Raw genomic sequence first — 10843 nt, 5'->3', positions numbered from 1 at the left:
AGTGACACCCCAGCGAGCTGATGCCAATCATGGATGCCTTTATTATTTGGACCTTCTCCCTTCACTTTGAATACTTCCCACCTGGAACTTCAGTATTATGGGCTAGGCTGGGTTGCAGGCACCCTCATCCAAGGTCCAGAGGTGCTGAGGGGCCTGGAGAGGTCTCAGGAACATCTCAGCCACTATCCAAGGAGCCAGCGCTCAGGGCTGGGGCTCAGAGGCTGACACTGTTGGCTGAGAGCCTTCTGTCTTCTCCTTATCTGTCACTATTTGCCACACCTTCTCCCACGCTGCCTCTGAAGGCTCAGGTGGGCGGGTCCAGCGCAGAAACAGGCCTGAGGAGGAGGAGGACAGGTAAGGAAGCTGAGCAGAGGCGATAACTCCCCAGGGGAGAAGGACGAGTAGGGGGGTCACCTTGCCACAGTCGCAGACTCTGGGGCTCCACAGAGGGCCAGATGGCCAAGGGATTGAGGACGTAGAGCGGGTTCCGGAGTTTCCGTTGCTCTTTTGGCTGGTTGAGCCCAGACCACAAGGAGTGTGTTCGAGTCCTCACTTCACACAGGCATCTGGAGGGAGTGAGTTTCCAGACTCAGCTATGCTTTCTGGGATTGGGGGACGGGGGGCCAGGGTGAGAGGGCTGGTTAGTAGGGTGACAGCCACCCCGGGGCAGTGGTAACGTCTCCTTTTTCCTGCAAACGTTACTGCCAGTCAGATCCTGTACTGGGCACTAGAATAATGCAGGAACAAGACAAAATCTGAGTTCTTAAGGAGTTCTGCTTAGCTTTGCCTGAAAGTGTGAGGGAAGGCTAATTCAGAATGTGTCATTTGAGCTGGGTCTAGCAGCAGAAGTTCACCAGATGTGCAAAAACATGGAAACACAGGAGGGGGAACTGCACGAGCAAAAGCAAGAAAGTGGGAAAGGGCCCACTGTGAATATGATAGGTGTGAACTGATGAGTTTTTAAAAAGCTAATGAAAGTGGAGACAGAGCAGTGATCATCCAATTGTCCTCTCGGAAAGGAAAGAGTTTGGATTAGGGGCTTTGACAGGTGAGGACTAAGTAAGAAATTCTTAGGAAAAAGGCTAAATATGAAGGATGGGGAGAGGGAGGTATATAAAGATAACAGTTTCTAACCTGGATGATCCATTAGTGGAGTTAGTGAAAACAACGGGGTGGGGGGCGGGGTGCTAAGCAACAAAAGATAACTAACCACGATCTTCACCTTTTTGGAGAGGAGTGAACCCTCCCGACCACATCTTACTCTGATGAAAGATGGCTTATGGGGGCTTACTGGGAGCATATGCAATAAGCCAACCAAATAATAAAAATAACTCCCACTTGTGGCCCACTATGTGCCAGTGGCTGTTATGATCCTCTCCTGGCTACTGATGAGGAAACAGACTCAGGTTTGCTTCTTTTTTTTTTTTTTTAAAGATTGGCACCTGAGCTAACAACTGTTGCCAATCTTTTTTTTTTCTGCTTTTTCTCCCCAAATCCCCTCAATACATAGTTATATATCTTAGTTGTGGGTCCTTCTAGTCGTGGCATGTGGGACACCGCCTCAGCGTGGCCTGATGAGCGGCGCCATGTCCGCACCCAGGATCCAAACCGGCGAAACCCTGGGCCACCCGAAGTGGAGCACTCGAACTTAACCACTGAGCCACAGGGCCGGCCCCTCAGGTTTGCTTCTGATCACCCAGCAGGTGAGTCACAGAGCCAGAATTTGAGCCCAAACAATTTGACTCAGCTTTCAACCTCTATTCTAAAGGTCGCTTTGCTAGAATCAACCCTGCAAGGTGGTAGAGAGCCCCAGAAATGATGTATTTTTGCAACAACTTTCCCCTTCAGTCTTGGTTTGTAAGCTAGGGGTGCACTTGCTCTTGGCTCTGGACAGAGTGGGTAGGTTTGAAGGACTGGCCTTGGACCCATCCATCTCTGGGTTTGTAGAAGTTAGAGGGAAGTGTGAGATTTGAAGGTAGGGCAGGAGAGGAGGCAGAGTTTTCCTAAAAGACAAGCCCGTTTGGAAGAGGAAGATGCCTTCTAAGGGAGGAAGGGGCTGATGCAGCAGGTATCCAACCTGTCCTGTGCCTGCCCCCTGACCCACCTTGATACCCCCTTAGCTCACCTCTCCTTTTCGCTGTTGCAGAGGAAGGTGCCAAAAGGGGAGGCATAGGCGTGTTCAAACAGCGCCAACAGCAGCCCCTCCCCAAACTCCAGCGACAGCGGGAACTGGCGACCCAACTGCCACACGCAGTCCAGGAAGAGGAGAAAGGTGGGTGCCTCGTGCTTGGGGCGGGCGTGGGAGAAGGCCGAGTGGGCACAGCGCAGCTGGAAGGGGTGGCCGGCCTGGGGAGGGGTCAGAGTGATGGGCACAAGGAAGCGGGGTTTCTGGATGGAGGGGTAAGGCTGGGGCTAGGTGGCCAGTTACCTGGATCCACTCCCGCTCCACCAGTTCCTGGAATCCAGTCATGGTCCGACTCAAGGGGTCCAGGATGAGTTGGGCCAGTGAAGTCACGAGCAGGGTGCTGTCTGTGCCTTCAGCCCCGTGCACCAGGATGCAGGCCCCTTCCCTGTGGACCCAGGGCTTATCAACAGCAGCCACACCTTCCCTGCCTGGGGTGGCCGGGCCAGGAATAGAATGGGCCCAGTTCTAGGCTGTATTTGCTTACTGAGACATGGTTTTGTGCCCAGGGGTTGAGAGTCCTGCCCATCCCGTCTTGTTCGCTGTCTTAGGGTGGGGGTGGGGGGACCTTACCTCTCCATGCCCTGTGCTGCCAGACAGGCGGTGCTCAGAGCCTCCTTCACATGTGCCAGCCAGCGGCAGCCCTCTAGTCGACTAAGCCAGCGGTCCATGCTCTGCTCCAGGTCCCCACAGGCCTCCACCAGGCGCACAAAGCTCTCTTGGAGGGGCCGCCCCCTGCACAAATGGGAGTCTGGTCATCCCTCCCCCAGCCCAAGCTTAGGTGAGCACAGCCTGGGGACAAGTGCTCCAGAGCAGTGAGGGAGACACAGAACCCTCAGAGGAACCTATCTGGTGAGGGGGACACAGGACCCTTTGGGGAGCCCACCTAATCTGATGGAAGTGATTCAGTATTCTTGAGGATTCCCCTCTCTGATGGAAGACACCCAAGACCCTTTGGGAAGACCTAGTCTGTTGGAGGGGAAGAGCATCACCTGGGGAAGGGTCACATAGCCCTCTGGGGAAACAGAATGCGCGGAGAAAACCCCAAGTTGATGGAAGTGTCACAGTACCCTTGAAGTCGCCCACTCTGTCGAGGTACTCCCTGGGAAGCCCCAGTCTGACCAGAGAAACACTCCTGGGATTCTGGTATCTGCTCCTACTTCCCAGGAAGTGCTCTGCTCAAGATCACTAGTGACCTCCAGCCAGAGAATCTAATGGAGACTTTTCCAGCCCTGTTTAAAAGCCTTCAGTGGCTTCCCACGGCCTGTAGGATAAAGTCTAAGCTCATAATCACGGCATTCAAGACTTTCGCTCTGGCCCCTGTCACCCCTTTAGCCCCATCTCCACCTCCACCCCACTCTCTACACTCCCACTGTACTGAAGTACTTGCTGTTCCCCAAACAGGACAAATGACCAGGCTCCCTGCTCCTACAGACCTGCAGTTCCCACCACCTGGAATGTCCTTCTCCAGCCCTCTGGCTAACTCCTCCTTCTCTTTCGGGTCTCAGCTGAAGCATCCTGTTCTCAGGGAAACTTTCTCTGGATCACTTATCCTAAGAGAGGGGCACCTCCTGTGTGAGGCTACTTCGCACACTGAATTCTAACTGCCTGCTTACTGCTGATCTCAGCCGTGTCTGTTCAGGCCACCATCTCAGCGCCTGTGCTCAGTCAGTGTCGGTGGAAGAAATGAATAAACAGAGTTTTGTAGTCTGGATAGGGGAGCAGTCCACTTTCCTCAAAGCACAAAAATTCCCTCAGAACCTCCTTTTGGTACTACCATCACATGGAGACAGAGGGAACAGATACAACTGTGCAGGTACAGGAGACTAATGGGGAGGAGCTTGTGTGTGTGTGTGGTGAGGTTGTTCCAGGAAGATATTTTCAGTTTAATGTAAAGAGCTGCTTTTTCTTTCCAGGCAGAGTTGGGGTGCCTAGCAAGTAGAGTCCTGTCAGCGGGGGTGTGCAAGTGGGGTGCCCACCTGGTGGGATGGCTACCAAGAAAGGCCTAACAGTCCTCAAGGTTCCTGGAAGACATGTCCCCCACCCCACCTCCCACCCCGCACCCCCCACATCCGTGAAGAGTCCTGCAGGAGAGAACCTGGGAGAGGATGGGAAGGCTCCTTACCTTTCCATGGGCCGGTGCAGCCGTTTCCAGCCAGGGTAAGCGGCCTTGGCCTCGGTGCCGCCGCCAGTCATGCGGGCCTGCTTGGCGGCCTGGGCCGAACGCGTGTCCACGATGAAGCCCCGGGCCCCAGGGCGAGCCCCCGCCAGCACAGCTCGCAGCAGCTCCTCGTCCTCAGCGCAGCGCCGCTTCTGGGGCCCGGTCAGGGGCTGGCTGGAACGTAGCAGCACCTGCGGACAGGGACTCAGCTCGAAAGCCGTACCCACCCAGCCCTGGTTCAGGAACTTCGCTCTGGGAGCCCCTAGGCCGGGTCCACACACTGGAGCGGGTCTGAGCTGGCAGGGGCGGGCTGGAGCGCAGGAGCCTTATGGGCGGGACCCGCAAGGCGTAGGCCCCAGGTCTGTGTGGGTGGTGGCCGGAGAGGGGAGGGACCGGATGAGGAGACCGTGGGCCTGTCCTGGGTTGACAAAGAAGGGACTAGGCTTCCAGCGGCCCAGATCCGCCGGGGGCGGAGCCAGAGAAAGGCAAGACTCCCAAACCAAGGAGAGGGGCGGGGTCAGAGACTGTGAAGGCTGGATTGAGCGGAGGGAGCCAGGCCGATTGGAGGCAGGATGAGGCCCGGCCAGGATGGGGCCCGAGCTCGGGCAGCAGCAGAGCCGCGAGTTGGGCCGGCCAGTGCAGAAGAGGGCCAAGGAGAGAGGCAGTGGGTCGGAGCAGCGGAGTCGGGAGGGCGGGGCTCACGGTTCCGCTGGGAGCGTGGTGGTAGCTGAGCACAGGGAAGCGGCCTCCCTGGCGGAAGCGGGCGCTGCGCGCTAGGGCATCGTCATCCACCGCGCGAGGCACGATCACGGCGCGGGGGTAACTGGGGCACACGCTGAAGTCCTCGTTCACCTCACTCAGCCGCCACGCGTTGGTCTGCAGCGCAGGGAGGGGCGAAGGCTAGGTCTAGGACACCCAGTGAGTGCCCCGTCCCCGCGCCCCCTCCAGGCCCGGCCCTTCTAGCATCCCCTGGCCCCCACGACCGCGCCCACCTCGCGAGCTACTCGCTTGTAGTGGTGTTCGGGCGGGTGGAAGTGCCAGGCGTCGCCCAATCTCAAGCCCTTGGGACGGTAGAAGAATGGAAAGGAGGTGATGACCGATTCCAGGGAGGACAGCGCCTGGGGAAGGAAGTCAGGCATATGAAAAAGATCGGAATCATCTCACCCGCGCCCTTCTAGTCTCTCTGCAGCTCCCGCCTTTCCACGTACTCCAGACCACCCTGCATCCCCTTGACATTAGCTGTGCCCTGGGATAACTGGATGCTGAGTCCCCTTGTGCAATAGCCCCTGTTTACTCCCCTCGTTACGGGATAACGGTAGCTTAAGGGTCACTTAAGAGGTGCACCCCTGGCATACCTCGATGGAGCGGGCAATGTCCAGCGTCGCTTCCACGCCCTCAATGTCCAGCTGGAGCACTCGCAGGTCTTTACAGCGCAGCGTGATGGTGCCGGAGTCACCCGCGACCCTAGGGACGGACGGGTTTAAGCTTAGTGTCCCCCAGGCACATACACCAGGGGAGGAGAAACGAGTTTCTTAGGATTGGACGTTATGCAGGGGGGTACCAGCTCCAACTGTGCTTGCCCTTCCCCCTCTCCGGACAGAGCCACGCGCTCCCCAACTGCGGGGACGCCCCCGCCACGTCTCACCGCTTCTCGATGGAGTCGACACTACGCAACAGCAGCAGCCACAAGTCTGAAGTCGCCTGGGGCCCTGGCGACAGCAGCAGGTGGTGGCCGGTGACGCACAGCGTGCCGCGCAGCGGGGGCGCCCCAGGGCCCCGCAGGAGCTCAGCTTGGGCCCGGCCAGTACGGATCAGCTCTGAGAACTCCATTCCGCCTGCGGTGGGCCTGGGGCCCAGGAGAAGGGCAGACTCCAGGAGCTTCAGGCGGGGCGAGCGCGGGCTCCGAAAGGGACAGGAACTGGCTGGGCAGCTGGCGACGCCGGCAGGACAGCTGTTAAGGAGGCCCTTTGGTGGAAGAGATCGCACAGTTTCACAGGAATTTCCCCCTTCTATTGCCAGCACCAGGTAGCGAGAACCCAAGCCAGAACCTGTTAGGAAACCTCAATTTCGTCATCTGTGAAATGGGGAGAATAATCTTACTTAAAGCCCTTTACCTCGTGCCTGAGTCGCAGGAGGCACTCACTATTTTTCTTTTTTTTAAACTCTGGGGTGCTGGCATTCCCGCTGACTGAAAAAAGAAAGAAAAACATCATCTCTTCTCCTGTACCCTGGTGGAAAGCGTGGGTGTGAAACTGGGAACTGTACTTCCTCCCCTATGTCTGAGGCTGCCTGGGGAAAATCCCTTGGTCCACCTTAAATGCAAGCAGCTGTGTAGCTGGTGCCCCTCCTCCACCACAGCTGGAAGTCCCTGCCTGAGGGCGCCCTCTATGGGGGCCATTTCTGGCTTAGTCCTGCCCTAGGGAGCCCCATCTCCTCTCACTCCATCCTTTGACCAAATATGGATTGCCCATACACTGAGCTGGGCCCTATATTTGGTATTAGAACCCAAGGATGACTGAGGAAAGTTTTGCTTATAGGGTTTTCAGTCTGGCAAGAGACACACTCAAGCTGGCCAATTACAAGGGTTTAAACAGATTTACTGGAGGACTCTTCCATCCATCCAATTATTCCTTCACGTCTTAAACATTGGTGCCTACACTTCCCTAAGTCCTGATTACTGAGAAGACTAAGACAAACTCCTGCCTTCCTCGGGCCTTCTTGTCCACTAGGTTCCAGGCTCGTGTGTGTGTGTGTGTGTGTGTGTGTGTGTGTGTATGTGTGTGTGTGTGTGTGTGTGCCCCCGCGCGTGCTCGCATGTGAGCATGCCTGTGTATGCAAAACCCTTCTTTGGGGGCAGCCCGGTGGCTCAGTGGTTAAGTGCACACGTTCAGCTTCAGCGGCCCTGGGGGTGGGAGGTCGTCGGTTCGGATCCCAGGTGTGGACATGGCACCTCTTGGCACGCCATGCTGTGGCAGGCATCCCACATATAAAGTAGAGGAAGATGGGCACGGATGTTAGCCCAGGGCCAGGCTTCCTCAGCAAAAAGAGAAAGATTGGCAGATATTAGCTCAGAGCTAATCTTCCTAAAAAAAAAACCCTTTCGAATAAAAAAATGAAATCATAGGTGGACTCTCATAATATAAACATAAAATTGGAACTGCTCTATGAAAGGAACCAGACATAAAAGCGTACAAATTGTAAAATTCCAGACCAGCAGCATCAGCTGGGATGGGAATTCACTAGAAATGAAAATTATTGGGTCTTACCCCACAAATACTGAATCAGAAACTCCAGGAGTGGGGCCCAGCAATCTGTTTTAACAAGCTTTCCAGGTGATTCCAATGCATGCTAAAGTTTGAGAACCACTGGAAAGTATACAAAAAGGCACAACTCATCTGTGCTCTCAGAAATTAGGATAGTATTACCCTTAGGAGAGTAGTGCCAGGCCAGGAGCACAAAGCAAGCTTCCTAGATGCTGGTAGTTCTCTGTTGCTTGGTTACATAAGTGTGTTCTGTTTGGGAGAATTCATCAAGCTGTGTATTTATGATATGTGGATTTTTCTATGTGTGTGTTATATTTCAATACAAAACTTTAAAAAGGGAACTGCTCTGGTTGGAGCCCTGGGAGGGGCGGGGAAAGGAGGTCCAGGAGCCCATCCACAGCTCTGTCCTTACCCCACTCGCAGTCCTCAAGGGATTTCCAAAGGAACCTAAAGTTCCTTAGAATTTAGCTGGAAATCATCCATCTGTCCCAACAGAGAGGCAGTGACTTGTCCAAGGCCCCACAGAGCCAGCACCAGAACCCAGGTCTCCTGACTCCCAGGCCAGGGTCTGGACACTATTCTTTTGCTGAAGGGCAGGTATCATGAGTGAGGACACGGGGCAGCTAGTCAGCCTCCTATCCCCTCTTCACTCTCTTAACTTGGGTCTTGGGAAGAAGGCCAAGACTCTGGTGTGAATGATGCTTTCCTTATCCTGGAGCAACTTCCTTTCTGGGAACTGGGTGTCTCCTTCTGGGCAAAGACAATGAAATTCATCCCAGGGGCCAGAGGACCAGGGCTCCTCCTGCTCCCACCCGGATGGGCATCACGTGGCTCCTGGGTTAGCAGTTCAGGAAAATCCCAGCCCTTGCACACTCAGCCTCCCACACTCATCTATTCACCCACCCTGACACACTCAGCCTCCGGGACCCACCTTGAACATTCACCATCATACACTCCTTGGCACACTTCTTTCACCCTCCGCTTCTGCCACCTCTCCCTGGGCAATATTGCCAGCCTTTCCCTAATCCCAGAGCTGTAGCCTTGCCCTGTCACTCACCCCAGAATCCACCATGTCCCTGGGGCCACTGAAATTCCAGGCAGTGGGTGAAGAAGATGAGGAGGATGAGGAAGAAGAGAGCCTGGACTCTGTGAAGGCTCTGACAGCCAAGCTGCAGCTGCAGACACGGCGGCCCTCATACCTGGAGTGGACAGCCCGGGTCCAGAGCCAGGCCTGGCGCAGGGCCCAAGCCAGACCTGAGCCCGGGGGACCTGGGGCAATCTGCGGCTTTGACTCAATGGATTCTGCCCTTGAGTGGCTCCGACGGGAGCTGGTGAGTCTGGTGGGGTAAGCAGCCTTACAAAGGGCCTTGGGGCCAGTCTTCCTTAGGACCCAAGACCACGGGTGTGGGGAGGGGATGAGAATGGACCCCACCTCCAGCAACTGCCCACACCTCGAGCTCTGTCTTGGGGCTGAGGAGCCAGGGATAGACTTGTCCAGTGTTTTATTCAGGGAGCCATGCTGAAGAAGGATTCCATCCAACCTACTGACCTTGTGCTCCTGTGGCTCAGGGGACAGAGCCCTGCTCTTGGGGGCCACCAGTTATAGGTGGAGAGGGCATGGCCTCCCCTACTTTGGGAATTGCTATACCTCAAAAGTACAACGAAGTGAAAAAGGAGGCATTAACCACGCTGTAGGCAGAATCTGAGGCGAGTGTTGAATAAGTGGCTCTTAACCCAACATGTGCAAACATAAACATGTGGAGGCTCCAAATGGGGGATTCTGCTTGGTTGATCTGGGATGGGGCCCCAGGCACCTGTATTTGCTTAATAATGGCTCCTTAGCCCGGTTTTAGAACCACCAGTGCAGAGGAGCAAGATCTGAGAGATAGGGAGGGAGCAAGCTGAGATGAGAGGGGGTGGGGAGGACTCAGCCAGCGCAAAGACCCAGGGTGTTGCCAGGAAGGGAAGAATGGCGCTTAGCCGCTGAGGGCCGATCCAGCCGGCTCACGCCCCCTCTCGGCCGCAGCGGGAGATGCAGGCTCAGGACCGGCAGCTGGCTGGGCAGCTGTTGCGACTGCGGGCCCAGCTGCATCGGCTGAAGGTGGACCAAGCCTGTCACCTGCACCAGGAGCTGCTGGACGAGGCGGAGCTGGAGCTGAAGCTGGAGCCGGGGGCTGGCCTGGCCCTGGCCCCGCCGCTGCGGCATCTGGGCCTCACGCGCATGAACATCAGCGCGCGGCGCTTCACCCTCTGCTGAGGGGCACCTGCATGCCTCCTGGGGCCCGCTACCCCTTCCCTACCCGACTTGGGGAAGGGAGAAAGGAGGGGTGCCCCAGAGGCGCCAGCACCTGGCGGGGGTGGGGGATGGGGCGGCACTCAGCTCTCTGGGAGCACAAAGTGCTAGCATCCTGTCCCCACTGCTGGCCCAACTGGGGGTGTGTGGGAGGAAGGGGAGTTGCTCATAGAGCCCACGCTCCTCAATAAACGCCCTTTCTGCTTCCCATCAAGGTCTCTGCCCTCATTTATTCAGGGCCAAGGTCGCTGTATGTCGTCTGTTGCTGGGACCAGGGATCCACTGCAGGAGAGAAAGCCCGGGGTGGGAGTGGAGATGGACTGATGGATTCCCATCTCCTCCACAGCTCCAGCTCTTTCTCTCTCTCTCTCTTTTTTTTGTCAGGAAGATTGGCCCTGAGCTACCATCTCGTGCCAATCTTCCTCTCTTTGCTTGAGGAGGATTGTCACTGAGCTAACCTCTGTGCCAATCTTCCTCTATTTTCTGTGCGATGCCGCCACAGTGTGGCTTGACCAGCGTGCAGGTCCTCCCCCAGGGTCCCAACCTGTGACTGCTGGGCGGCCAAAGCGGAGCACGGGAACTTAACCACTGCACCACGGGGCCAGCCTCTTTCTCTCTATTTTTATCAAGATCAGAACTAGGGAAGAACTTAAAATCCTAAATCACTCTCATGGAAGGTGACTTAGGTAAATGGGCAGCTGAATGGGTTCAAAGCCAACTCCACCATTTATTTCTATCAGACCTTGAAGAGGTCCCTTAACCTCTGAATCTGTTTCTTTCTTTCTTTTTTGTGAGGAAGATTGTCCCTGAGCTAACATCTGTTGCCAATCCTCCTCTTTTTCCTTGAGGAAGATTGCTGCTGAGCTAACATCTTGCCAATCTTCTTCTACTTTATGTGGGACCCCTCCACAGCATGGCTTGAGGAATGGTGCTAGGTCTGTGCC

At 55.9% G+C, this 10843-nt stretch overlaps 2 protein-coding genes across 2 annotated transcripts; one reads left to right on the top strand and one right to left on the bottom strand.

Moving 5' to 3' along the window:
• Window positions 1-21: 21 nt before the first annotated feature.
• Window positions 22-6629, bottom strand: LOC106829053 (myotubularin-related protein 9-like). The gene is made up of 11 exons (XM_014837918.3): window positions 6458-6629; window positions 5989-6308; window positions 5699-5807; window positions 5336-5461; window positions 5046-5219; window positions 4308-4534; window positions 2756-2917; window positions 2429-2570; window positions 2126-2346; window positions 415-566; window positions 22-335 (listed from the first exon to the last, which is right to left on the bottom strand). The coding sequence occupies exons 1-11, from the start codon at window positions 6554-6556 to the stop codon at window positions 202-204; spliced, it is 1866 nt and encodes a 621-aa protein (XP_014693404.1). The 5' UTR covers window positions 6557-6629; the 3' UTR covers window positions 22-201.
• A 1761-nt stretch (window positions 6630-8390) lies between these two features.
• On the top strand, window positions 8391-10111 carry FAM167B (family with sequence similarity 167 member B). The gene is made up of 2 exons (XM_014837917.3): window positions 8391-8937; window positions 9633-10111. Exons 1-2 carry the CDS (start codon window positions 8677-8679, stop codon window positions 9861-9863), a joined length of 492 nt encoding a protein of 163 aa, XP_014693403.1. The 5' UTR covers window positions 8391-8676; the 3' UTR covers window positions 9864-10111.
• The last annotated feature ends 732 nt before the right edge of the window (window positions 10112-10843 follow it).

The sequence above is a fragment of the Equus asinus genome, chromosome 5 (assembly GCF_041296235.1).
Source record: "Equus asinus isolate D_3611 breed Donkey chromosome 5, EquAss-T2T_v2, whole genome shotgun sequence".
In the NCBI taxonomy this organism is placed as follows: Eukaryota; Metazoa; Chordata; class Mammalia; order Perissodactyla; family Equidae; genus Equus; species Equus asinus.
Note: the sequence above shows the minus strand (reverse complement) of the source record. Positions and strands in the feature narration are given on the sequence as shown.

Bases quoted from the DNA above. Each gene is read 5' to 3' on its own strand.
- FAM167B (XM_014837917.3), top strand. From the start codon at position 8,677: ATGTCCCTGGGGCCACTGAAATTCCAGGCAGTGGGTGAAGAAGATGAG. The intron at 8,938-9,632 runs GTGAGTCTGGTG...TCTCGGCCGCAG, and splicing joins AGTGGCTCCGACGGGAGCTG to CGGGAGATGCAGGCTCAGGA.
- LOC106829053 (XM_014837918.3), bottom strand. From the start codon at position 6,556: ATGATGTTTTTCTTTCTTTTTTCAGTCAGCGGGAATGCCAGCACCCCA. The intron at 5,220-5,335 runs GTGGGCGCGGTC...CCTGCGCTGCAG, and splicing joins ACAAGCGAGTAGCTCGCGAG to ACCAACGCGTGGCGGCTGAG. The intron at 4,535-5,045 runs GTGAGCCCCGCC...CCCTGTCCGCAG, and splicing joins ACCACGCTCCCAGCGGAACC to GTGCTGCTACGTTCCAGCCA.